Here is a 26,506-nt window from a genome sequence, read left to right as displayed (position 1 = left end):
CAATTGTGTCCTTTGCAAAGACACAATTGCAATGGTGGTGCTAGTGAAGAATCTCCCCCCACTTTATTTGCTAACCACTAACCCCTATAACAACTAACTACTAACCCCTATAACCATAACCCTCTAACCATCAACACCTAACCCCTTAACCTAGGGGTTAGTGGTTAGCAAATAAGGTAGGGGGGGGTGGAGATTCTTCACTAGCACCGCAATGGTTACTAATTTGCAAATTATCAGTTATACATATCTAAAAAATGAAACAATCCGCCAAAAAATAGTCACCCACAAAGTTACATACATTAATACATATCACATATAATTCGTAAGCTGGCACGAGGTGTATGTGAAACAGAACACCCCTGTTTTACCGACTATCGTTTTCCGGCTACGCAAGGATAAAGCAATTTACATTCATTCTCCACAAAATGACATGTATGTTTTGTTGGTCTTATACTGCTAGTGAAGAATCTTCTCTCCTGTATTATCTCTTATCTGCAACTACTAACGCTTATTTTCTTCCAAATAAATGTATATATGTTTTAACCGTAAGCGTGTTTTAAAAACTGTTGTTTTGTCGCTATATCCTGTCTTTTCGTTTAAAATATTTTTAAATCTTCGCTACCGTAATCGAAGAGACCAATAAAAGTTATTATATTAACCTCTATAATAACCATTAACCTCTAATCTCTAAATAATATCCAATAATTACCAACCTTTCCTAACGAAAGGATTCTTCACTAGTGCCTATATATGTATCATTGATATTTTTATTTTCTTAGTATCGTGTCTCTACGAGCACTTCAGACTGCAAAGTATGACAGGTGCACGCGCAATTTTTTTACAAACTTTTGGTGATGCAAATACATAATTTGTCCCACGCGCGCCAATTAATTAAACAATGGAAAAAATACATATTTACTTAAGTAGGATTTCCTATTGTGGCATGGAAATGTACGTGGTTTGCACGCCGATTTTTAATGATATCACACGCGCACGCGAAAAATAACCATCTTGCACGCGCGTGATCTCGTCAGGAACTGCCATACTCTGCAGACTGGTAAATAATAACCCCTAACTAGTAACTACCAACCCCTAACACTTTCCAACAGCCAAACTAATATACCAAAGGATTCTGCACTAGTGCCTGTATATGTATCATTGATATTTTTATTTTATTATTATCGTGTCTTTACGCACATTTTTGTTTCTATTAGAAATTTAACTCTATTAGAAATTTAATTAAAATAAACGGCTTGTTTGTCTGCTAGGTGTAGCGACCACGCTTATTTTCTTGCAATTAAATGTAAATATATTTTTAACTGTAAGTGTGTTTTAACAACTGTTGTTTTGTCGCTATATCCTGTCTCTTTGTTTAAAATATTTGTAAATCTTCGCTACTGTATTCGAAGAGACATATGAAGTTATTATTATTAATTTTTATTATTATTTTATTACCCACAAATAACATACATGGTAACTCGTAAGCTAGCACGAGGTGTATGAAACAGAACACCCGTGTTATAATGACTGTCGTTTTCCAGCCACGCAAGGATAAAAAAAGTTACGTTCATTCATTATATATTTATATATATATATATTTTATTATTGTTCTATGAAAACAATATTTTGCAGTTTTTAAATGACTTTACTCAAATAGCTTAAAAGCTGGTCATTTTTTTGTGATGTATGCTTGGTATAGACAAATACATGCTCCCACTGGTGTAGAACAATGTGTATATTGTAATTTCGCCTCGGAAAAAGAGAAAAACCTTTTAGTAACAGCTGCTTCTCAACTAACTGTATACAGACTGGAAAGAAATTATGAGGTAAAATTAATTTTAATAATTTGGTATAGTAGGATGGGGAGAGATGGGACACCTTTCACACATAATAACCAAATATCCTGATCGTGTTTTAAACAATTAGCAACGATCTATGGGAGCCATGAGGATTAAGTTTGATAAAAAATCGTTGAAAGTTTGTTTACTACAAAATTAGAGGAGAAAATAAATCGAAAAGGTGTCCCATCTTTCCCCACCCTACTATATGTAAAAAAAATAATTAAAATGTTTGGGGTTAAGAAATTATTTTAAAGATGTAGCACAGTTGGTTAGCACGCCTGTCTCTAACCCAGAGGTATTGGGTTCAAGGCTTATCGCTGCTACCATTGTGGGCGTATGTGTCTTTGGGCAAGACACAAAATGGCAATTGCTCCAACCCAGTGGTCACTAATGGGTTGTTTAAATGATCAGCCATTTAAATAAAAATAAAAAAAATCACCCAAAAGTAACATACTTGGTAACTTATCAGTTGGCACGAAGTGTATAAAACAGAACACCCGTTTAACGTCTGTCGTTTTCTGCCGCGACGATAGAGCAAGTTACATTTATTGAATTTTTAATGTAAAAAATAAATAAAACTTTGAGGTAAAGAAATCATTTAAAATTTTTTTGACCAAATAACTGCATTCATAATAATTATGTTTACATACAAAATTTTAGTTTTTCCTAACGTTTTGTTTGATTTAGTAATTTGTATTTTACCTTTAAATAAATACCAATTAGAACGATAGTTAGGATAAAAATTAAGCCAAACAAATGTCATTTTTACCCACAAAAGCTGTTTGTGATAAAATGATTTTTAGCGGGCTAGGGGGGGGTTGTCCTTTTTTACCCCAAGTAGCCCATTGTTTTTTATTACCCCACTTTACTATACCACTTATAAAATATGAAAGGTAGAATAAGAAATAAGCCACATAACTTTTTACCTTAAAAAGTTTGCAATTTTTACATTTGCGATAAAATTATTTTTTTTAGTAGGCTAAGGGGTTGTCCTTTTTTACCCTGAGTACCCCATTGTTTTTTATGGCCCCACTTGACTATATTTGCTTTAAATTGTCATTATTTTTAATAGGTCACTACAAAGACAGAGAATGGAGAAGGTAATATCTATTTTTTTATTTATTTGTCCCGATTTATTCAGTTATTGTGGTGTTAGTTTATTGGAATAATGGTCGTGATTTTTGTTAGTTGCTCATGTATTTTCATGGCTTAGATTGAGTGTGTGTCTTGTAACTGGAGGCTCCCAGGTTCAAGGCTCACTGTGGTGGCTACGATTCAGTGTGTGCCTCGTAACTGGAGGCTCCCAGGTTCAAGGCTAACTGTGGTGGCTACGATTCAGTGTGTGCCTTGTAACTGGAGGCTCCCAGGTTCAAGGTTCACTGTGGTGGCTAGATTCAGTGTGTGCCTCGTAACTGAAGGCTCCCAGGTTTTAGGCTCACTGTGGTGGCTACGATTCAGTGTGTACCTCGTAACTGGAGGCTCCCAGGTTCAAGGCTCACTGTGGTGGCTACGATTCAGTGTGTACGTCGTAGACTCGTAACTGGAGGCTCCCAGGTTCAAGGCTCACTGTGGTGGCTACGATTCAGTGTGTACCTCGTAACTGGAGGCCCAAACTTACTACTTCTAAAACCATTTCAGAAAATACAGTTGTGAAAGAGAAATTGCAACAAATAGGCTCATGGCAATTGTTTGGAAACGTTGTTCGAATGCGATCTGTGCGTTTAGCTGGCGCGAAACTAGATTCTGTTTTGCTCAGTTTTGCTGAAGCAAAAGTATGTGTTTTAGTATATGTAATGTATATAAAGTTTAAAATTGTTTTATTCCAAATTAGCAAAATATATATAGTCTTTATGACAGCCTAAATTTTGAATTTCCAATTTTTAATTTAAGTAAAATTTTAAAGCATTTTTGGAAAGTTAAGCACTAAAATTTTTTAATATGCTAATCAAAAACAAGTCTGTTTTTTTTTGCTTTCTCTAATAGTATTTGATCAAGCTAAAAATATAAAATTTCAAGCATTTTTTCAATCTCAGAAATTAAGCAATATTATGCTACTCAAAAATCACATTAGGAAAAAAAAAATTTTTTTAACAATTTTTTTTTTTAACTGTCTATAATAGAATTTTATCAAGCTAAAAAAATGTAACATTCAAGCATTTTTTCAACTCACAATGTAAGGAAAAATATAAATCACAGTAGAAAAAATATTTTTTTAACAATTTTCCTTTTTTCTTTTTCAGCTATCTATTATAGAATTCGATCAAGCTACTCACGATATCAAAACTACGTCACTTCATTACTTTGAAGATGCTTTATATAAAGTAAGTACCTACATTTGTTTTTTTGGAGCTTTAGCACAATTGGTTAGCCTGCCTCTAACCCAGAGGTAATGGGTTCAAGGCTCGATGCTGCTACCATTGTGGGCGTATGTATCCTTGGGTAAGACTATTAATGGCAGTTTTCACTGCTACCATTGTGGGCGTATGTATCCTTGGGTAAGACTATTAATGGCAATTTCTCCAACCCAGTGGTCACTAATGGGTTGTCCAAATTAACAGCAATATAAAAAAATTCTGAAAAAATAATCACCTACAAAGTAACATATGTGGTAACTCGTAAGCTGGCACGAGGTGTATGAAACAGAACACTCGTGTTATAACGACTGTTGTCTTCCAGCCACGCGAGGATAAAGTACACTACATTCATTCATGTTTAGAAAAAGCCACTTTAAATGGCTGGCCTTGTTTTTTCGCCTATAAATTGTAGCCAGAAAAGTTTTTCTTTAATTTGTTGACTTAAATTAATATATATATTTATATATATATATTATGTATTTATCTATTTTAAGACTTTTTTTTTTTTTGCCCTTAAAATTCCCGCTTTATTTTTTGGGCATAAAATTGCGGCTTAATATTTTAGGCAAACATTGTGGCTTAATATTTTGAGCCTAAAATGGAACCTTTAAAATTTGGACTAAAATTACGGAATTACATTTAGGCTAAAATTGTGGCTTCAGATTTTGGGCTAAAATTGTGGCTTTTAAAATTGTTTGCCTTTTATTCCAGGATGGATCATACCAGAGAATCACGTTACCCAAAATAGCCGTGGACCCTGAATCCAGATGTGTGGCGTTACAACTGACAACTAAATCAGTGGCAGTCGTGCCACTCAGAGCAAATACCGCGGCACTTGCCACTGATGATGGTGCTGCGCCACAAGATAATGTTTCTTTGCAAAAGTAATTTTTTTTTATCGTTTTTTTGTTTCTTTTTGTCGCTTTTTTTGGTTTCTTTTTGTTGTTTTTTTTTGGTTTCATTTTGTCTCGAACTGAAACTAAAATATTTCGAATTCCAACTAAAAATGGTATAATTTTAATACGATTCTAAAATTACCCCCAAAAAATTTAAAAACTTTACTTAGAAATTTTTACAAAAACAAAACAATTAAAAAAAAATTAACCCCAAAAAATCGTAATATTTTTTTTAAAAATTCCCCCCCAAAAATTTGTATAAATTTTTTTTTTACAGCAAAAGATCGACTACTTCTTACACGATAGACCTGCATGCCGTGGACGCTAGACTGCAGCGTATAATTGATATACAGTTTCTACACGGATATAATGAACCCACTTTGTTGGTTCTTTTTGAATCACTGAGAACCTGGGCAGGGTGTGTAATTGTCTGTTTTTAAATGTAACTTACTTTATCCTCGCGTGGCCGGAAAACGACAGTCGTTATAACACGGGTGTTCTGTTTCATACACCTCGTGCCAGAGTTACCATGTATGTTACTTTGTTTGTGATAACTTTTTTAATTTTTTTTTCAAATTCCTTGGGCAAGACACTTAACGGCAATTGCTCCAACCCATTGGTCACTAATGGGTTGTCCAAATTATCAGCCATACATAAAGAAAATACACTAATTATCACCCCCAAAGCTACATACATGGTAACTCTAACCCTTGTGGGTTGTTTATTATATACCGTACATTAAAAATATATTTTTATTACAAATTTTTAACAAAAAATTAACAATTTTTTTTTACATTTTTTTATTAAATCATAAAAAATATTTTTTTTTAAATAATTTTTTTTATAATTTACAGAAGAGTAGCAATGCGGCAAGACACATGTAACATCGTCGCAATCTCGTTAAATATGGCAGAACAACTTCATCCAGTTGTTTGGTCACTTAATGGGTTACCATTTGATTGTAAATATGCTTACCCTGTACCTAAACCAATAGGTAAGACCTTAAATTTTTTATTAATACATTATTTTTAATCTAAATGTAACTTACTTTATCCTCGCGTGGCTGGAAAACAACAGTCGATATAACACGGGTCTTTTGTTTCATACACCTCGTGCCAGCTTATGAGTTACCATGTATGTTACTTTGTGGGTGATTTTTTTAGGGGATTTTTTTTTATGTATGGCTGATAATTTGGACAACTCATTAGTGACCACTGGGTTGGAGCAATTGCCGTTAAGTGTCTTGCCCAAGGACACATACGCCCACAATGGTAGTATAAAATATAGGCTGTATAACATGTTTGTTACTTTTTTTAGGAGGTGTTCTTATTTTTGCCGTGAATTCTATTTTATATTTGTATAAAATACATAACTTGTAACATGTTTGTTACTTTTTTCAGGTGGTGTTCTTATTTTTGCCGTGAATTCTATTTTATATTTGTATAAAATACATAACTTGTAACATGTTTCTTACTTTTTTCAGGTGGTGTTCTTATTTTTGCCGTGAATTCTATTTTATATTTGTATAAAATACATAACTTGTAACATGTTTGTTATTTTTTTCAGGTGGTGTTCTTATTTTCGCCGTGAATTCTATTTTATATTTGTATAAAATACATAACTTGTAACATGTTTCTTACTTTTTTCAGGTGGTGTTCTTATTTTTGCCGTGAATTCTATTTTATATTTGTATAAAATACATAACTTGTAACATGTTTGTTACTTTTTTCAGTTGGTGTTCTTATTTTTGCCATGAATTCTATTTTATATTTGTATAAAATACATAACTTGTAACATGTTTGTTACTTTTTTCAGGTGGTGTTCTTATTTTCGCCGTGAATTCTATTTTATATTTGAATCAGAGCGTCCCCCCATACGGTACATCACTCAATTCAACCACAGAGAATTCAACTTCGTTTCCGCTAAGTAAGTTTAATGTGCAGTTATTACATAAAATGACTCATTTTTTTGATTTTATAAACAAGCTAATTTTGCATTAAAATACTGGTTTTAATACTGTTACGCGAAATAACTTATTTATATTATTATAGTTTTTGATATTACATAAAATAACTGACTTTTTAGCGATTTTTATGATATTATTTTATATAATTATATAATTTATCTTTCTAAGTTTCTAGTATTTTATTAAAATGCTTTTTTTTCATACTGATTTATTTTATCTAATAAAATACTGTTATATACCTAAAATAACTGTTTTTTTTTATATTTTTAAGGCTGTATATGATCAAATAAATGACTTATTTTAGTGAATGTTTTGATATTACATCAAAATTAATAACTGATTTTTTTTAGCATACTTTTTGACATTGCATGAAATTTATTTATTTTGTTGATTTTTTTGACATTACATGAAATAAATGACTTATTTTAGCGTATTTTTTGACATTGCCCAAAATAACTGTCTTATTTTAGCTTTTAAAAAACATATTTATATATTTTATAAATTAAAAAAAATATAAAAAATTTAAAAAACTATATAACATTTCTATTATCCACAGAACCACAAGAAGACGTATGCATGACGTTAGATTGTAGTCACGCGATGTTTATTTCTCCTGAAAGTTTGGTGATCTCGCTTAAAAACGGAGAACTGTAAATATTAGTAACTTTTGTTACCCAATTTTTTTATTAAATTATTATAAAATTCAAAGCTTAAACTGCTCGAAAACTGTTTAATGTATTAAAACTGTAAAATTACCATTAAATAGTTTATATATATATATATTCGGGGGCGCACCAAAAAAAATAAGGAGGGGGGTTTTAATCAAACAATTTTTAAAAAATATTTTGTTTTTGTTTTTTTGGGGGGGGGGTTTAAAAGAAGGGGGGGCGTGACCCCCTAACCCCCACCCCCCCTGGCTAAAAAAAATTTTTTTTTCAGATATGTTCTCACACTGCTAGTAGACAGTATGCGGAGTGTGAGAAACTTTCATTTCGATAAATCAGCGTCAAGTGTTCTTACTTCTTGCGTGAGTGTTTTTGTACCTCGCCAGTGAGCATGAGGTGTATGAATACACCATGTGTGTCTTGTGTATAAGAAGACACCCATGTTATAACTTGACAGTGAGCATGAGGTGTATGAATACACCATGTGTGTCTGGTGTATAAGAAGACACTTATGTTTTAACTTGACAGTGAGCATGAAGTGTATGAATACACCATGTGTGTCTGGTGTATAAGAAGACACCCATGTTTTAACTTGACAGTGAGCATGAAGTGTATGAATACACCATGTGTGTCTGGTGTATAAGAAAACACTCATGTTATAACTCAACAGTGAGCATGAGGTGTATGAATACACCATGTCTGTCTGGTGTATAAGAAGACACCCATGTTATAACTTGACAGTGAGCATGAGGTGTATGAATACACCATGTGTATCTGGTGTATAAGAAGACACCCATGTTATAACTTAACAGTGAGCATGAGGTTTATGAATACACCATGTGTGCCTGCTGTATAAGAAGTCACTCATATTATAACTCGACAGTGAGCATGAGGTGTATGAAACTTTATTTTCAGCTTACTGTACTGGACGACGGTTTTCTGTTTTTGGGTTCAAGACTTGGAAATTCTCTGCTTTTAAAATATACAGAAGCAAGACCAGATTCCGTAACTGCTACCACACAGGTTTTATAAAATATAATGGTTATTTTCATGGCTACGATTAAGTGTGTACCTCGTAACTGGAGGCTCTCAGGTTCAAGGCTCACTGTGGTGGCTACGATTCAGTGTGTGCCTTGTAACTGAAGGCTCCTAGGTTCAAGGCTCACTGTGGTGGCTACGATTCAGCGTGTACCTCGTAACTAGAGGCTCCCAGGTTCAAGGCTCACTGTGGTGGCTACGATTCAGTGTGTGCCTTGTAACTGGAGGCTCCCAGGTTCAAGGCTCACTGTGGTGGCTACGATTCAGTGTGTGCCTTGTAACTGGAGGCTCCCAGGTTCAAGGCTCACTGTGGTGGCTACGATTCAGTGTGTGCCTTGTAACTGGAGGCTCCCAGGTTCAAGGCTCACTGTGGTGGCTACGATTCAGTGTGTGCCTTGTAACTGGAGGCTCCCAGGTTCAAGGCTCACTGTAGTGATTTTTTGCCAAAAAAATATCCTAACTTGACAGTAAGCATGAGGTGGAATATTAAGCCTTAAATTTTTTCAGATAGAGGAACCAGCAGCAAAAAGAAAACGTCTAAATACTGCTGCAGACTGGGCAGGTATAAACTGTTTTAATATTAATTTAAAAAGTATTAAAAAAAATCACCCTTGAAGTAACATACTTGGTAACTCGTAAGCTGGCACGAGGTGTATGAAACAAAACACCCGTGTTATAACGACTGTCTTTTTCCGCCATGTGAGGATAAGTAAGTTACATTTATTTATTCATTCATTTAAATCTACATATGTGGTAACTCGTAAGCAGGCACGAGGTGTATGAAACAGAACACCCATGTTATAACCACTGTCTTTTTCCCACACGCGAGAATAGCAGAACACCCATGTTATAACAACTGTCTTTTTCCGCCATGTGTACCCACTGTCACCCATGTTATAAGAACACCCATGTTATAACAACTGTCTTTTTCCGCCATGTGTACCCACTGTCTTTTTCTCACACGCGAGAATAGCAGAACACCCATGTTATAACAACTGTCTTTTTCCGCCATGTGAGGATAAAGCAAGTTACATTCATTTATTTTTTCGCAATCTAACTGTTATTTTTCCCACAGCATCAGACACAAACGATATCGATCTCCAGATGTACGGTAAAGATACAGTTACGTCAGAACCACTGTCGTCCTATAAATTTGAGGTAATTTGACAATGTTCTTAAATTAGCTGTCTTGACAATGAGCATAAGGTGTATGAATACATCATGTGTGTCTGATGTATAAGAAGACATTCATGTTATAACTTATTAGTGAGCATGAGGTGTATGAATACGCCATGCGTGTCTGGTGTATAAGAAGATACCCATGTTATAACTTGACAGTGAGCATGAGGTGTATGAATGCACCATGTGTGTCTGGTGTATAAGAAGACACCCATGTTATAATTTGACAGTGGGCATGAGGTTTATATATTTACAAATTCCTAAATTTTCTTATTCCAATCTTACCCCACAGTACTATAGTGTGCTGGGGTAAGATGGGACACATTTTTATTCTATTTTCTCTTCCAATTTGGTAGTAAACAAAGAAAATTCAAAGAATTATAAAACCGTATTCTCACGACTTCCATAGACCGTTGTTAATTAAAACACGATCAGAATATTTGGATATAATGTGTTAAAGGTGTCCCATCTCCCCCCACCCTACTATACATAAAAAAGCTAGTACATAACATATTACATAATATAAAATAATTAAATACGACATTATTTTTTTCTAGGTCCTACAAATAGAACATATATGTCTGTACAATGTACCTATATATAATTTTTTACAAAAAAATCACATTTGTTTTAGGTATGTGACAGCCTTGTTAATATTGGTCCGTGCGGGGCAGCTGAGTTAGGAGAACCTGCATTTCTCTCTGAAGAAGTAAGTCTTAATTGAATGATTGTAACCAGTGGCGCAGCCAGGGGGGGGGTTAGGGGGTCGCACCCCCCCCCCAAAACAAAGAAAAAATTAAAAAAAAAATTTAAACAAATTTTTTTTTGAATTCTCTTTTAATTAAACCTCTCCCTTATTTTTTTCTGGCTGCACTGAATGTAACTTACTTTATCTTCATGTGGCCGGAAAATGACAGTCGTTATAACATGGGGTTCTGTTTCATACACCTCGTGCCAGCTTACGAGTTACCATGTATGTTACTTTGTGGGTGATTATTGTTTTTTTGTGTGTGGCTGATATTTTGGACAACTCATTAGTCACCAATGTGTTGTAATTCAACAGTGAGCATAAGGTGTATGAATACACCATGTGTGTCTGGTGTATAAGAAGACACCATGTTATAACTCAACAGTGAGCATGAGGTTTATGAATACACCATGTGTGTCTGGTGTATAAGAAGACACCCATGTTATAACTCGACAGTGAACATGAGGTGTATGAATACACCATGTGTGTCTGGTGTATAAGAAGACACCCATGTTATAACTCAACAGTGAACATGAGGTATATGAATACACCATGTGTGTCCGGTGTATAAGAAGACACCCATGTTATAACTTAACAGCGAGCATGAGGTGTATGAATACACCATGTGTGTCTGGTGTATAAGAAGACACCCATGTTATAACTTAACAGCGAGCATGAGGTGTATGAATACACCATATAAGTCTGGCACAAAAAAAAACATATTATAATTCAACACCGAGCACAAAGTTTTTAAATATCTTTTTCTTCAGTTTGTTTCTCAGCGCGAATCTGACCTTGAACTTGCAATTTTATCGGGCCATGGAAAAAATGGGGCAATAAGTGTTTTACAACGATCAGTAAAACCACAAGTTGTCACAACTTTTGAACTGCCTGGATGTATTGACATGTGGACTGTCAAATCTGTCAACGAAAAAACAGTAAATTTTTATTTATTTTTTAAAATATTTTGATGTTTAAAAAAATGATATAGAGTAAAAAACTTTTGGACTGTCCAAAATGTGTTCGAAAAAACGGTAATTTTTTTTTTATTTGATAAAAATTTTGATTGCTTGATGAATCTTTTTAAATTTTTATTTATTTTCTGAATGAATATATTTTTTTTAATTAAGAAAATGTTATAAATTATTTATTTTAAAAAATACTTTTATGCTTAAAAAGTGGTATAAAGTAAAATTAAACAAAATTTTTGACTACTTAATTTCATACCGAAAAAAAACGTAATATTTTTGTGAGAAATAATTTATTGTTAAAAAAATTTTATTAAACATATTATTTATTTTAGGAATATTTTATTGCTTGAAATTTGTTATATAAATAAATATTATTTAACTAAATTATCGACTGCCAAATTTCTTAGCAAAAGGACGATAATTGTATATAATTTTTTTTAAATGAGCATAAGGTGTATGAATACACCATGTGTGTCTGGTGCATAAGAAGACACCAATGTTATAACTCAACAGTGAGCATGAGGTGTATGAATACACCATGTGTGTCTGGTGTATAAGAAGACACCCATGTTATAACTCGACAGTGAGCATGAGGTGTATGAATACACCTTAGAGCAATATTTATAATTTTTTTTAAATAAATATTGCTCTAAAAACATTATAAAATAAAATAACATTTTAACGAAAACAAATACAAATATTTTTTAAAAATTTTTAAATTTTACTGCTAAAAAAATCAATTTTAATACTTAATAAAAAAGAAAACTGTAAAAATGTTTTATTTGAAAAAATTACTTATTTTAAAATAATATTATTTTCAGGAATTACCCACAAAAACACAACAACAACAACATAGTTATTTAATCCTTAGCAGAGAAGAATCTACGCTTGTAAGTTTTTTGTTTAAGTTTATTTAAACTAATATTGTTTTTTTTGAATAATTTTAAGCAAAATGAAAATGATAGAATGATAAAATAAATATATAAAATTAAAAACCAAAATATTTAATATGTTGAATAATAAATTGCATGGTTGAATGAATATGGGGCAACAACAGTCATTACAACATGGGTGTTCTGTTTCATACCCCTCATGCGCGCTTACGAGTTTCCATGTATGTTACTTGTATACAGCGGCGCAGCCAGGGGGGAATTAGGGTGTCGCGACCCCCCCTTTTTAAACCAAAAAAAAAATAAAAAAAAAATTAAAAAAAAATTTTTTGAAATTTTTTTGATTAAAACTCCACCCCTTATTTTTTTTTCCAGCTGCGCCACTGCTTGTAGGTGTTTTTTTGGGTATGGCTGACAATTTAAACAACAAATAAAACAGTTTTGCTTATTAATTTATAAAAAAGGAAACCTTTTAATGTATAAATTTAAAAAAGATATACATTAGAATTTATGTAATTAAAAAAATCCTAATTTTTTATAATATATATACAATTTGTTGGAAAAAATGGCGAAAAAATTTTTTTTTTAGAAAATGCAATTTTTTTTACCAAAAAAAACTCTATAATTTTGTTAGATTTTGGAAACTGGTAAAGAGATAATGGAAGTTGAAAACAGTGGTTTTAACACAAGAGAACAATCGGTTTTTGTCGGTAACATTGGTGGTGATAAAGAGCTTATTTTACAAGTTTGTGCTTCAGGAGTGTGGTTATTGGCGGGCGTTAAACTACTTCAACATATACCCCTGGAGTTAGGTAGGTTTTGTTTAAGTGTGTCATGTAACTGGAGGCTCCCAGGTTTAAGGCTCACTGTGGTGGCTACGATTCAGTGTGTGCCTCGTAACTGGAGGCTCCCAGGTTCAAGCCTCACTGTGGTGGCTACAATTCAGGGTGTGCCTCGTAACTGGAGGCTTCCAGGTTCAAGGCTCACTGTGGTGGCTATGATTCAGTGTGTGCCCCATAACTGGAGGTTCCCAGGTTCAATACTGGAGGCTCCCAGGTTCAAGGCTCACTGTGGTGGCTATGATTCAGTGTGTGCCTCGTAACTGGAGGCTCCCAGGTTCAAGGCTCACTGTGGTGGCTACGATTCAGTGTGTGTCTCGTAACTGGAGGCTTCCAGGTTCAAGGCTCACTGTGGTGGCTACGATTCAGTGTGTGCCTCGTAACTGGAGGCTCCCAGGTTCAAGGCTCACTGTGTTGGCTACGATACAGTGTGTGCCTCGTAACTGGAGGCTCCCAGGTTCAAGGCTCACTGTGGTATAATTTTTAATCACCAAAATCTTGTACAATTTTTTAAAATACCAAAAATTCTTATAAGTAACTCGACAGTGAGCATGAGATGCAATCATATACCGTGTACAAAACTGAATTTTTTTTAGTATGCCTTCTTTTTAACAATATTTAAAAAATAAATTGTTAACTTTTTACTCTTTTATTTTTGAGCATATATTTTATTACAGAGTAAATTTGATTTTTTTTGATTTTTTTGATTTTTTTTTTATTAAATCCATATGTAACTCGACAGTAAGCATGAGGTTTATTTTACTCCTAATTTACCCCAGGGAGCCCCATTACCCAGTGCTCAATATGTGACCCCTATGCCCTCCTACTAACAAGCGATGGGGACCTTATTATGTTAACGTTAACGAACGATCTCGATTCCGAAAACGGGGTTAAATTAGAATGTTGTAACCCATCTATAAACCAGGTATTTTCTTTGTTTTTTTTGTATAGCTAAATCTTCGCTACCGTAATTGAAGAGACAAATAAAGTGATTAATATCATGTAGTAGGGTGGGGGAAGATAGAACACCTTTAGCACATAATATCTAAATATCCTGATCGTGTTTTAAACAATTAACAACGGTCTATGGGAGTCGTGAGGATAAGGTTTTATAATTCATTGAATGTTCTTTGTTTACTACCAAATGGGACAAGAAATAGAATAAAAAGGTGTCCCATCTTCCCCCGCCCTACTATATATAAAAAACTAATACATAATATCTATATTACATAATACAAAATAATTGAAAACGGCATTATTTTTTTCTAGGTCCCGCAAATAGAACATGTATGTCTGTACAAAGATACAAGTGGTCTGTTTAAAACAGCTAGTGGCCCTTCCGATGTATTTTTACCTGAAGACAGTTCCAATAAAGGAGTTTCTGATTCAGAAATACCCTCTTCACTGCCAAGGACACCGCTTTCTTCAAAAACTTTTACGTATATATGATGTTTTTTTTGACAGTGAGCATGAGGTGTATGAATACACCATGTGTGTCTGGTGTATAAGAAGACACCCATGTTATAACTCAACAGTGGGCATGAGGTGTATGAATACACCATGTGTGTCTGGTGTATAAGAAGACACCCATGTTATAACTCGACAGTGAGCATGAGGTGTATAAATACACCATGTGTGTCTGTTGTATAAGAAGACACCCATGTTATAACTCGACAGTGAGCATGAGGTGTATGAATACACTATGTGTGTCTGGTGTATAAGAAGACACCCATGTTATAACTCAACAGTGAGCATGAGGTGTATGAATACATCATATGTGTCTGGTGTATAAGAAGACACCCATGTTATAACTTGACAGTAAGCATTAAATGTAATACAGCACTCCAAAAAAAATTGTTTTTTATTAAAAATAAAACATTGTTTTTTGAAACTGTTAAAAAATGAAAGTCCACCTTACCCCTAAATTACCCCCTTACCCCTAATTTTTAGGGTAGACGAAGAAGACGAACTGTTATACGGGGAATCAGACCCCGACGTGATTTTCGCGCCCCAATTTGCCCCAAATGTCCCAAAATCCCCCACCCAAAACGAGCCTCTAGATGGAGACAAAGAGGGGAACGAAGAATTTACGTTCTGGGCGATAATTGCGCGAGAAAATCGGAATTTAGAGGTCAGTGCTGCCAGACTAAAAGTTTTGGGTTTTTAGTTTTCAGTGTTGCGCGATTGGTTTTTCGAATTGGAATTTTTTTTAAAGATTTTTAGAAAATTTAATGTTGCCTATTACAGAGTTTAAAAAATTATTTTAATTTGTCAGATTTTTTTAATCCTTGAAAAAGACTTGTAATTTAGTTACAATAGTGTTGCCAGATTGGTTTTAATTTTGTAGAAAGTTTAATGTTGCCAGATTATTTTTTAGAGTTTTATTAAAATTTAATGTTGCCAAATTGTTTTCTGATTTTCTAACAAAATTGTGTTGCCAGATTTTTTTATGTGTTGTTTAGTAATCAGTACTAAGTCTAAAATATAAACTCTTTATACAGATATATAGTATGCCCAGCCTGGATTTGGTTTACACCATTAAAAATTTCTCATTTGGTCAAAAATTACTGACAAATAGTGGGCCTGTACATTCTTATTCAGGTAAGAGGGTGATATTATGTTTGTGTGAATTAATGTGTCTTATTTATCCTTGCATGGTGGGGTAATGACAGTAGTTATGACACGGGTGTTCTGTTTCATACACCTCGTGCCTGCTTTTAAGTTATTGATGAATGAATATAACTGATTTATTCTCGCGTGGCCGAAAATTGACAGTTGTTAAAACACTGGTGTTCTGTTTCATACACCTCATGCCAGCTTAGAAGTTACCATGTATGTTACTTTGTGGGTGATTATTTGGGCATATGTGTCCTTGGGCAAGACACTTAACGCAATTGCTTCAACCCAGTGGTCACTAATGGGTTGTCCAAATTATCAGCCATACAAAAAAAATTAAAACTCAGAAAAATTATTAAATTTAAAATCTTCAACAAAATGGATGTTTTTAAAAAATCAACAAATTTTCCTAAATTTACTAAATTACAAAAATTCAACATTTTCAAAAATAAACATTTTCTAAAATTGAACAAATTTAAAAAAAATTGAACAAATCAAAAATTCAACAAAATCAACATGTTTAGTTTCGAAAGACGACAAATCAACATCAACAAGATATTCGGACAAACCAAGAATTTTTGAAATTCTTCTTGTCGGTCTAGGATACAAAAACTCAAGCCCTCATTTAATTGTAAGTTTTTTTTTCTGTTTTTTCTAATGTTTTTTTTTATTTTAGTTTACTTCTTGCAAAGTTTATATTATTTTTATGTTTGTTTTTTTGTTAATTGTGTTATTTTTTTTCAATATATAGGTTTTTTTTATTTTTTTTAAATTTATTTTTTATTTTTTATTTTGTAGTGGGGTGGGGGAAGATGGGACACCTTTAGCACATAATATCCAAATATCCTGATCGTGTTTTAAACAATTAACAACGGTCTATAAGAGTCGTGAGGATATAGTTTTATAAATCTTTGAATGTTTTTTGTTTACTATTAAATGGGATGAGAAAATAGAGTCAAAAGGTGTCCCATCTTCCCCCAGCCTACTGTAATATTTTAGTTTAACTTTGTTTTACTGTTTTTAATATTTAATTTTGCATTTTTTGTTTTTTATTGTATTTTTTGTTGTTTATTTTTTTTATTATTTACCCATTTTTTATTCGAATGTTGTTGGTCTTATTTTTTTCATACTTTCTACCAATTTTTTAACAGGCAAGAATAGAAGAGGAAATTTTAATTTATGAAGTTTTCAAATTTTCTGCTCCAGAAAAATTCAAAAAATATAATTCGTTACAAATCCGTTTTAAAAAGGTATTTTATTTTATTTATCTACAAATGTTATAACTAAATGGTACTGCTGATAAGGATATATATTTATTTATGAATATTAATATTATCTACACGAATATTTTGGTATTTTATTTATTTAATAAACAATTATATATATGCCTATTTATATGTAATATATATATAAATTCTTTTAATGCGAAAATTTCCTTTTTACAATTTTTTAACTTTTTCTACAGTTTTAAATCTAAATTTAAAAACAGTGATATTTACCTAATTAAGTCCTCCTAATTTCTTTCATTAAAAAAAAAAAATTTTTTAAATTTAATTTGTAAAATAATTTTTTTTTGTGAAAAAATTTGTTTTGAAAATTTTAAAAACACTTTTAGGTGAATCACAGCATGATGATACGACGTGCTCCCGTGACTCATGAGACAAAAACTGACCAATTAGAACACAGGAACTGTTTAAGAACATTTTCAAACATAGGCGGATATTCTGGGGTAAAATTTGACATTTTAGTTTTTTTAAACATTTTTTTAAACGAAACAAAAAACAATATTTTAATGTAAAAAATCATTGTTAAAATAAATTTTTAACATCAATTTGGATTATGTTATATAATTCAAACTAATTTTTACAAATTTTCAAGCTTTTAAAATAGTTTTTCAGATTTATATCTATGATACATATAGTTTTTGAAAAAACGTTTTAATTTCTTTTCTATAATTGTCCCTATTTTTGCGTTTTTAAGCTAATTAAAAAGAATTTAAATGTTTTTTTTGTGTTTTTAACGTTAAAAGATTTGTTTAAAGCATGAATTTTAGGCGAAACATATAGGCCAGCCTAAAATTTCTTTTTTAAAAAAAAATGAAATCCACCCTTTAAGATCACAGAACAAACAACCGCCAAAAAAATTCTTTCAAACATTTTTTATCAATCTTTTTTCAAATTAAACAAAAATTAAATTTTACAATTTTTTTCAAGTTTAACAAAATAAACGTTTTTACAAATACAACTAATTAAAAAAAATTCTACGATTTTAACAAACCTTTTTTTCAAATTTTTTATAAAGCTTTTTTACTTCTAAGGTGTTTTTATGTGGCCCATACCCATATTGGATATTTGTGACAATACGTGGGGCTCTCTGCTGCCACCCAATGAGCGTAGACGGTTCTGTTTCTTGTTTCGTTCCGTTTCATAACGTCAACTGCCCAAATGGTTTTCTTTATTTTAATAGTCAGGTTAGTGATTTCATGTAATGTCGATAACAATATATTATGCTTATTGTTGAGTTATAACATGGGTGTCTTCTTATATACCAGACACACATAGAGCATTCATACACCTCATGCTCACTGTCGAGTTATAACATGGGTGTCTTCTTATACACCAGACACACATGGTGTATTCATACACCTTATGCTCACTGTCGAGTTATAACATGGGTGTCTTCTTATACACCAGACACACATGGTGTATTCATACACCTCATGCTCACTGTCGAGTTATAACATGGGTGTCTTCTTATACACCAGACACACATGGTGTATTCATACACCTTATGCTCACTGTCGAGTTATAACATGGGTGTCTTCTTATACACCAGACACACATGGTGTGTTCATACACCTCATGCTCACTGTCGAGTTATAACATGGGTGTCTTATACACCAGACACACATGGTGTATTCATACACCTCATGCTCACTGTTGAGTTATAATGCGGGTGTCTTCTTTAAATAGTTAAAAATAAAATATTTTTTTAATCATACAATCATATAGTAGGGTGGGGGAAGATGGGATACCTTTTCATTCTATTTTCTCGTCCCATTTGGTAGTAAACAAAGAACATTCAAAGAATTATAAAACCGTATCCTCACGACTCTCATAGACCGTTGTTAATTGTTTAAAACACAATCAGGATATTTGGATATTATGTGCTAAAGGTGTCCCATCTTCCCCACCCTACTATATTACATTATAAATAATACTATAATGAAACCATAGATTATAATATGACATCATAAACCATATTATGACATCATAGGGCGAACTACGTATATGTATGTTACCCCCACACATGAAATATGATACAGCCTGGCCGATGAGAAAAATAACGCTCCGTTGTTCGGTGCATTTTCTAGCTTACTCTATTGAGCACAAGGTACAGGTTTATTATGTAAATTTAAGTTTAATTTACAATATTTAAAAAAAAAAAAAAAATTTTTTTTAATATTTAGTTTTATTTATAAACTTTTTAAAAATAATGTAAAAAAAAAATTTTTTTTTAATTTTTTTTATGTTGAAAATTAAACCATGAACAGTTTAATCCTAATATTTTCCCCAAATTTATTTTTCATTTTCAAAACATGCTAAAACACAAATTTTTATACAATTTTTAGGTATATGTATTTTAATAGCAAGCGTATCTGAATTTTTTATTAAAAAAAAATCAAAAGCCTAAAAAAAATATTTAGAAAATTGCAAAATAATACATATTTTATAAAGTTTAAGTTATTAATCATTTAGAAAAATATTTTTTTTAACAATTTTTAGGGATATACATTAGTAACAATTGTATTTGAGCGTTTATTTAAAAAAAAAAATTATAAAGAAATTTGTAAAAATTTCTAAAATCGTTTTTTTAAAAAACCGTAAACTCATCGTTTTTCCTTAATTTTTTAGGTCTACGCTTTGGTTACAAGTGTATCAGAACCTTGTACAAGACTGCCGTATCTTACTTTCGAAAATGAGCGCGAATTTGAGGATCTAGAAAAAGGCGACCGTTTCATTTATCCTCATATTGATAAATTTTCTGTGCAATTGATTTCACCTGCTAGCTGGGACTTAGTACCAAACGCAAGGTTTGTGGCTTTTTTCTGGATAAATCGTAGGCACCACAGTGAGCCTTGAACCTGGGAGCCTCCAGTTACGAGGCACACACTGAATCGTAGCCACCACAGTGAGCCTTGAACCTGGGAGCCTCCAGTTACGAGGCACACACTGAATCGTAGCCACCACAGTGAGCCTTGAACCTGGAAGCCTCCAGTTACGAGGCACACACTGATTTGTAGCCACCACAGTGAGCCTTGAACAAATTAAAACTTTTTAATTCTTAAAAAAAAAAGTTAAATAAAAAAATTCAAATAAAAAAATTTTTTTTAATATTTTTTTTATAAATATTTTATTGTAGATTAGATATGGGTGAATTCGAACACATTACTTGCATGAAGAATGTCTGGCTTAGTTGTGGTCAAGATTCTTCAGCGCGACAAAATTTCCTGGTTCTTGGTACAGTAAATGTGTTTGGTGAAGAAATGAGTTCTCGTGGTAAAGTAAGTAATAATAACATTAAAAGCCGACTATTTTAGGCCGCAATTTAAAAAGCCCACTATTTAAGGCCGAAAATTTAATGCTCTTAATTTTAAAAGGCCATTGTTTAAGACTGAAAATAAAAAAGGTTACTATTTGGAGCCAATTATTTAAGGCCACAAAAAAGAACTCCATTTTTTAAGACTGCAAATTAAAAAAATACTGTTGCACAAGTGTATATGGTTGCAAATTAAAATGCCCATCATTTAAGTTCGCATTTTAAAAGCCCACTATTTATGGCCGCATTTTAAAGCCAATTTTATAAGGTTGCAACTTTAAGCTTTAGAGCTGACTAATTAAGGCCACACATTTTAAAATTCAACTATTTTAAGCTTACCTATATATAGCTCTTTTTTTTAACTTTTTTTATTTTTTTTCCACGTTTTTTTTTTCTTTCATATATGTATATATATATTTTTTTTATTTCACTTTTTTCCAGATAATAATCTTAGAGGTTATAGAAGTGGTCCCAGAGCCAGGACAACCACTTACGAAAAACAAGCTTAAACAGATATATTCTGAAGAACAAAAAGGACCAGTTACCGCTGTTTGTGGCTTAGAGGGAAATTTATTAACTGCTATTGGGCAAAAGGTAAAAACAGTTTTTTTTTATAAATTTATTTTTTTTTATTTTTTTTTATAATTTTGTTCCAAAAAGAATTTATTAAAATAAAATTTTTTTAGAGTTTTTGTTTAAAAAAATTGTTTTTTTAAACGTGACACTTAAAAATACTTTGAATACAACTTAACTTATATAAACATCTGTGAAAAATGGTGTAACCAATTCAAGGTTATTGTTTTGTTGTAAATGTACCTATAGTAGGATGGGGGAACATGGGACACCTTTAGCACATAATATCCAAATATCCTGATCGAGTTTTAAACAATTAACAACGGTCTATGGGGGTTGTGAGGATAAGGTTTTGTAATTCTTTGAATGTTCTTTGTTTACTACCAAATGGGACAAGAAAATAGAATGAACAGGTGTCCTATCTTCCCCCACCCTACTATATCAAAAAATACTGTCAAAAATACTAAAGTGTCAGTCAAATACAACTTAACTTACATAAAAAATCGCTTTCTAACACTTTATTTAAATTTTTTAGATATTTATTTGGAGATTTGACGAAAACCAATCTTTGCGAGGCCTGGCTTTCGTGGATACAAACGTGTATATACACCATGCTCTCAGTTTTCGTAGCTTTGCTCTTGTGGGAGATATACAACGTAGCATAACGCTACTTCGTTACCAAGTAAATAGTTATAGTATAGTTAATATACCTCATGCTCACTGTCAACTTATAACACCTCATGCTCACTGTCGAGTAATAACATGGATGTCTTCTTATACACCAGACACACATGATGTATTCATACACCTCATGCTTACTGTTGAGTTATAACATGGGTGTCTTCTTATAAACCAGACACACATGGTGTATTCATACACTTCATGCTCACTGTTGAGTTATAACATGGGTGTCTTCTTATACACCAGACACACATGTTGTATTCATACACCTCATGCTCACTGTCAAGTTATAACATGGGTGTCTTCTTATAGTTTTTAAAAAAAAAAAAAACAAAACGAAAAAACATAATTTTAACAAGTTTACTTTTTATGCAACACATTAATTTTTATTCGTCTAACGTCTTATTAAAAGTATAGTGGGGGAAGATGGGACACCTTTAGCACATAATATCCAAACATCCCGATCTTGGTTTAAACAATGAACAACGGTCTACAGAAGTCATGAGAATACGGTTTTATAATTCTTTGAATGTTCTTTGTTAACTACCAAATGGGACGAGAAAATAGAATGAAAAGGTGTCCCATCTTCCCCCACCCTACTATATCATTCATACAAAAAAATACCTTTAATAATTTAAATATTTTAAAAAAACTTATAATTTTTTAGACTGACTTTAACAAGTTATCAGTTACAAGTGATTTTTTTTTTATAAAACTTATATTTTTTCAGACTGACTTTAAGACGTTATCCGTTACAAGTCGTGACGTAAGACCCCTTGAAGTTTATACTGCAGATCTTGTAGTTGATGGAACTGGCATTAATTTCCTCGTTTCTGATCATGAAAAAAATCTGGTTTTATTTGCATATGACCCAGAGGGTACAGTAAAAAAAATTAAACTTAAAAAAATGTAAAAAAAAACTTTTTTTTTTAATTTTTTTTTTATTTACTTTTTTTTTTTTTTTTTCAAGTATGGTTCAAAATTAAAAAAAATTAAAAAAACAACATTTTTTTATCATATCTTTACATCTGTAAAACAGCATTGGTAATTAAAGAATATGCAATATTATGATAATGGTATCCATCTTACCCCACAGTACTATGTATATATATACCTCTTTAAAAAAAAAATCAAAATTTTATTTTTTTTTTACCTTACAGTACTTTACACATTAAAAAAAATTCAAAATTTTAATTTTTTTTTTAATTTTTTTTTTTTAGACCACGAAAGCCATGGGGGTAGTAGGCTCACGAAGCGGGCAGACATGCATATAGGGTCTAGAGCAAACTGCATGTGGAGGGTAGCAGCTTGCGGAGTGGACCGATCAACGGGTTTACCAAACCAGCCATATGCGGGCGTACATATTACAATGATGGGTAAGAGAATGAATGTAACTTGGCCCAGAGGTAATGGGTTCAAGGCTCGTCGCTGCTACCATTTTGGGCGTATGTGTCCTTGGGCAAGACACTTAACGGCAATTTCTCAAACCCAGTGGCCACTAATGGGTTGTCCAAATTATCAGCCACGTGTAAGAAATGTAACTTGGAGTCTTTTGTAAAGTACTTAGCGCGGCTGCCTGTAACCCAGAGGTAATTGGTTCAAGGCTCGTAGCTGCTACCATTGTGGGCGTATGTGTCCTTGGACAAGACACTTAACACCAATTGCTCCAACCCAGTGGTCACTAAAGTTGTCCAAATTATCAGCCACACAGAAAATAAATCACCTACAAAGTAACATACATGGTAACTCGTAAGCTGGTACGAGGTGTATAAAACAGAACACCCATGTTATAACGACTGTCGTTTTCCAGCTCTGCGAGAATAAAGCAAGTTTCATTCAATATCCTTGCATGACAGGGCAATGACAGTCATTATAACACAGATATTCTGTTTCATACACCCCACACCCATTTCAATAAACAAATTTTATTTTTTACCCTAAAATGGCAGGGAAATAACAGTTCTTATAAAACTAAATTCCTTTTTTTCCCATTAATTCTCATTTTTCTTCTATTTTTAAATAACCATTTTTTCAAGAAATTAAAAAACATGTGATTTTTTAGGCACATTGGATGGTTCTATATGCCATGTTCTACCTGTCGCTGAAAAGGTCTACCGTCGTTTGCTTATGTTGCAGAATATAATGGTAACGGGGTTACAACATATTGCTGGGTTAAATCCAAGAGCTTTTCGGTAAGTAGAAAATTTTCTGTGTTTTTTTTGCAGGAGAAAATTTTCACATTTTTTTTATTTTACATTTTTGTTTTTAGAATGAAAAAATTTTTAATTTGTTTGAAGTACACTGTAGTGGCTATGATTCAGTGTGTGCCTCGTAACTGGAGGCTCCCAGGTTCAAGGCTCACTGTGGTGGCTACGATTCAGTGTGTGTCTCGTAACTGGAGGCCTCGTAACTGGAGGCTCCCAGGTTCAAGGCTCACTGTGGTGGCTACAATTTAGTGTGTGTCTCGTAACTGGAGGCTTCCAGGGTCAAGGCTCACTATGTGTGTCTGGTGTATAAAAAGACACCCATGTTATAACTTAACAGTAAGCATGAGGTGTATGAATACACAATGTGTGTCTGGTGTATAAGAAGACACCCATGTTATAACTCAACAGTGAGAATGAGGTGTATAAATACACCATGTCTGTTTAGCATATAAAAACCAATCCATGTTAGAATCCTAACATTTTATACCCAAAGTATATTCGTTGCTAAGTTGTCCCACCCAATTTTGCAGCCATGTCCGGTCCCAACACTTAAGCCTTCAAAACGCAATGAAAAATATGCTTGATGGAGACCTACTTTGGAAATTTAATGCACTTAGTTACTTAGAAAGAATTGAACTAGCAAAGAAAATTGGGACTTCTCCAGAACAGGTACAATTTTTATGAATTTGTTTTTTATATGAATGTAACTTGCTTTATTCTTGCGTGGCAGGAAAACGACAGTCGTTATAACACGGGTGTTCTGTTTCATACACCTCGTGCCAGCTTACAAGTTACCATGTATTTAAGTTATTTATCCTCGCGTGGTTGGAAAACGACAGTCGTTAAACACAGGTGTTCTGTTTCATACACCTCGTGCCAGCTTATGAGTTACCATGTATATTCTTTGTGGGTGATTGTTTTTTAAGTGTATAGCATTTTTAAATTAGATGTCTTCTGCAAAACACATGCGCCTATAGCATCAGACTAGTAATACTAAAACATCTGGCGCCATGGTATAGTGGTTAGCGCGCCTGCCTGTAACCCAGAGGTGATGGGTTGAAGGCTCGACGTTGCTACCATTATGGGCGTATGTGTTCTTGGGCAAGACACTTCACGGCAATTGCTCCAACCCAGTGGTCACTAACCAAAAAAAATAATCACCCACAAAGTAACATACATGGTAACTCGTAAGCTGGCACGAGGTGTTAAACCCGTGTGATAACGACTGTCGTTTTCCGGCTACGTGAGGATAAAGTAAGTTACATCTGCTTATCAAAGTTTAGTTTAACAAGTCAAACCATTTTTACAGTTTTATTTTTAAGTTTAACAAAGTTATTTTTTTTTTTAATTTTAACATTTTTTATATTTTTAATTTTTTACCAAATTATTATTTTTTTACAAAGTTTAAATAAAACTGATTCTTCTTGGTAATTTTATTTTTTTTGCAGATCCTGAATGATATTATGGACATAAACCGAGCGATTTCTGTAATGTGAAGTCGCAAAAATAACTGCCAAGTTAAAAGTTTACAAAATTCTATTCAAATAAAATTCGAACAGTTTTCTAACTTTTTCTATTTAGTCAGTTGTGTTTTTATCAAAACTGGCCGCTGAAAAAATATACCAAAAGTGACTACTGAAAATATTGCTTTTTTTAGACCAATATTTTAACTTTTTTAAACGATTTAATATCGAAATATATGAATGTAACTTACTTTATCCTCGTGTGGCCGGAAAACCACAGTCGTTATCACACGGGTGTTCTGTTTTATACACATCGTGTCAGCTTGCGAGTTAACATATAGTAGGGGGGAAGATGGGACACCTTTTCGTTCAAAGAATTATAAAACCTTGTTCTCGCGACTTTTATAGACCGTTGTTAATTGTTTAAAACACGATCAGGGTATTTATATATTTGTGCTAAAGGTGTCCCATCTTCCCCGACCCCACTATATGTAACCTTACGTGAGTTATATCTCTCTTTCCACGACTGTAAAATAGCATTAGTAATCACACCTAATTGAAAAATAGGCAATATTATTTGATGATGAATGATGATACCATCTTACCCCACAGTACTATATTAAAATAAGACTTTATGCTACGACAAGACACTTTACGGAAATTGCTCCAACCCAGTGGTCACTAATGGGTTGTAAAAATTATCAGCCACACACAAAAAAAATAAAAAAATCTTGCAAAAAATAATTATCACAAAGTAACATACACGTTATAACTCGTAAGCTGGCACGAGGTGTATGAACACCTGTGTTATAACGACTGTCGTTTTCCACCTTTGCTACAATCAAGTTACAATTAATTCTTTAGCGGATGATATCCGTAAAAAAATTTCGCTCAAATTCCTCCTTAGCCCTATTTATAGTAGGTTGGGGTAAGATGGGACACTTTTTCATTCTATTTTCTCGATCCATTTAGTAGTAAAC

The 26,506-nt window shown here is 32.8% G+C and overlaps 1 protein-coding gene across 2 annotated transcripts; it reads left to right on the top strand.

The window, feature by feature from the left end:
* Positions 1-1,611: 1,611 nt before the first annotated feature.
* On the top strand, positions 1,612-25,630 carry LOC149725672 (cleavage and polyadenylation specificity factor subunit 1-like). 2 transcript variants are annotated; one of them, XM_089891252.1, is made up of 35 exons: positions 1,612-1,826; positions 2,914-2,941; positions 3,480-3,613; positions 4,082-4,162; positions 4,907-5,079; positions 5,369-5,509; positions 5,946-6,085; positions 6,907-7,017; positions 7,614-7,707; positions 7,997-8,084; positions 8,638-8,745; positions 9,268-9,322; positions 9,836-9,918; positions 10,574-10,648; positions 11,458-11,625; positions 12,480-12,548; positions 13,183-13,360; positions 14,167-14,312; positions 14,657-14,826; positions 15,338-15,518; positions 15,889-15,988; positions 16,528-16,634; positions 17,155-17,253; positions 17,619-17,732; positions 18,321-18,473; positions 19,280-19,396; positions 19,918-20,096; positions 20,426-20,567; positions 21,044-21,196; positions 21,711-21,857; positions 22,587-22,734; positions 23,077-23,232; positions 23,919-24,048; positions 24,594-24,732; positions 25,512-25,630. In XM_089891252.1, the coding sequence occupies exons 1-35, from the start codon at positions 1,683-1,685 to the stop codon at positions 25,557-25,559; spliced, it is 4,299 nt and encodes a 1,432-aa protein (XP_089747378.1). In that variant the 5' UTR covers positions 1,612-1,682; the 3' UTR covers positions 25,560-25,630. The 2 variants fall into 2 exon arrangements, with proteins under 2 accessions (XP_089747378.1, XP_089747379.1); XM_089891253.1 differs by having other exon boundaries at positions 13,183-13,364; positions 14,171-14,312.
* The last annotated feature ends 876 nt before the right edge of the window (positions 25,631-26,506 follow it).

The sequence above is a fragment of the Ciona robusta genome, chromosome 13 (assembly GCF_009617815.1).
Source record: "Ciona robusta chromosome 13, ASM961781v2".
In the NCBI taxonomy this organism is placed as follows: domain Eukaryota; kingdom Metazoa; phylum Chordata; class Ascidiacea; order Phlebobranchia; family Cionidae; genus Ciona; species Ciona robusta.
The sequence above is the reverse complement of the archived record's forward strand: the minus strand, read 5'-3'. Positions and strand labels throughout refer to the sequence as shown.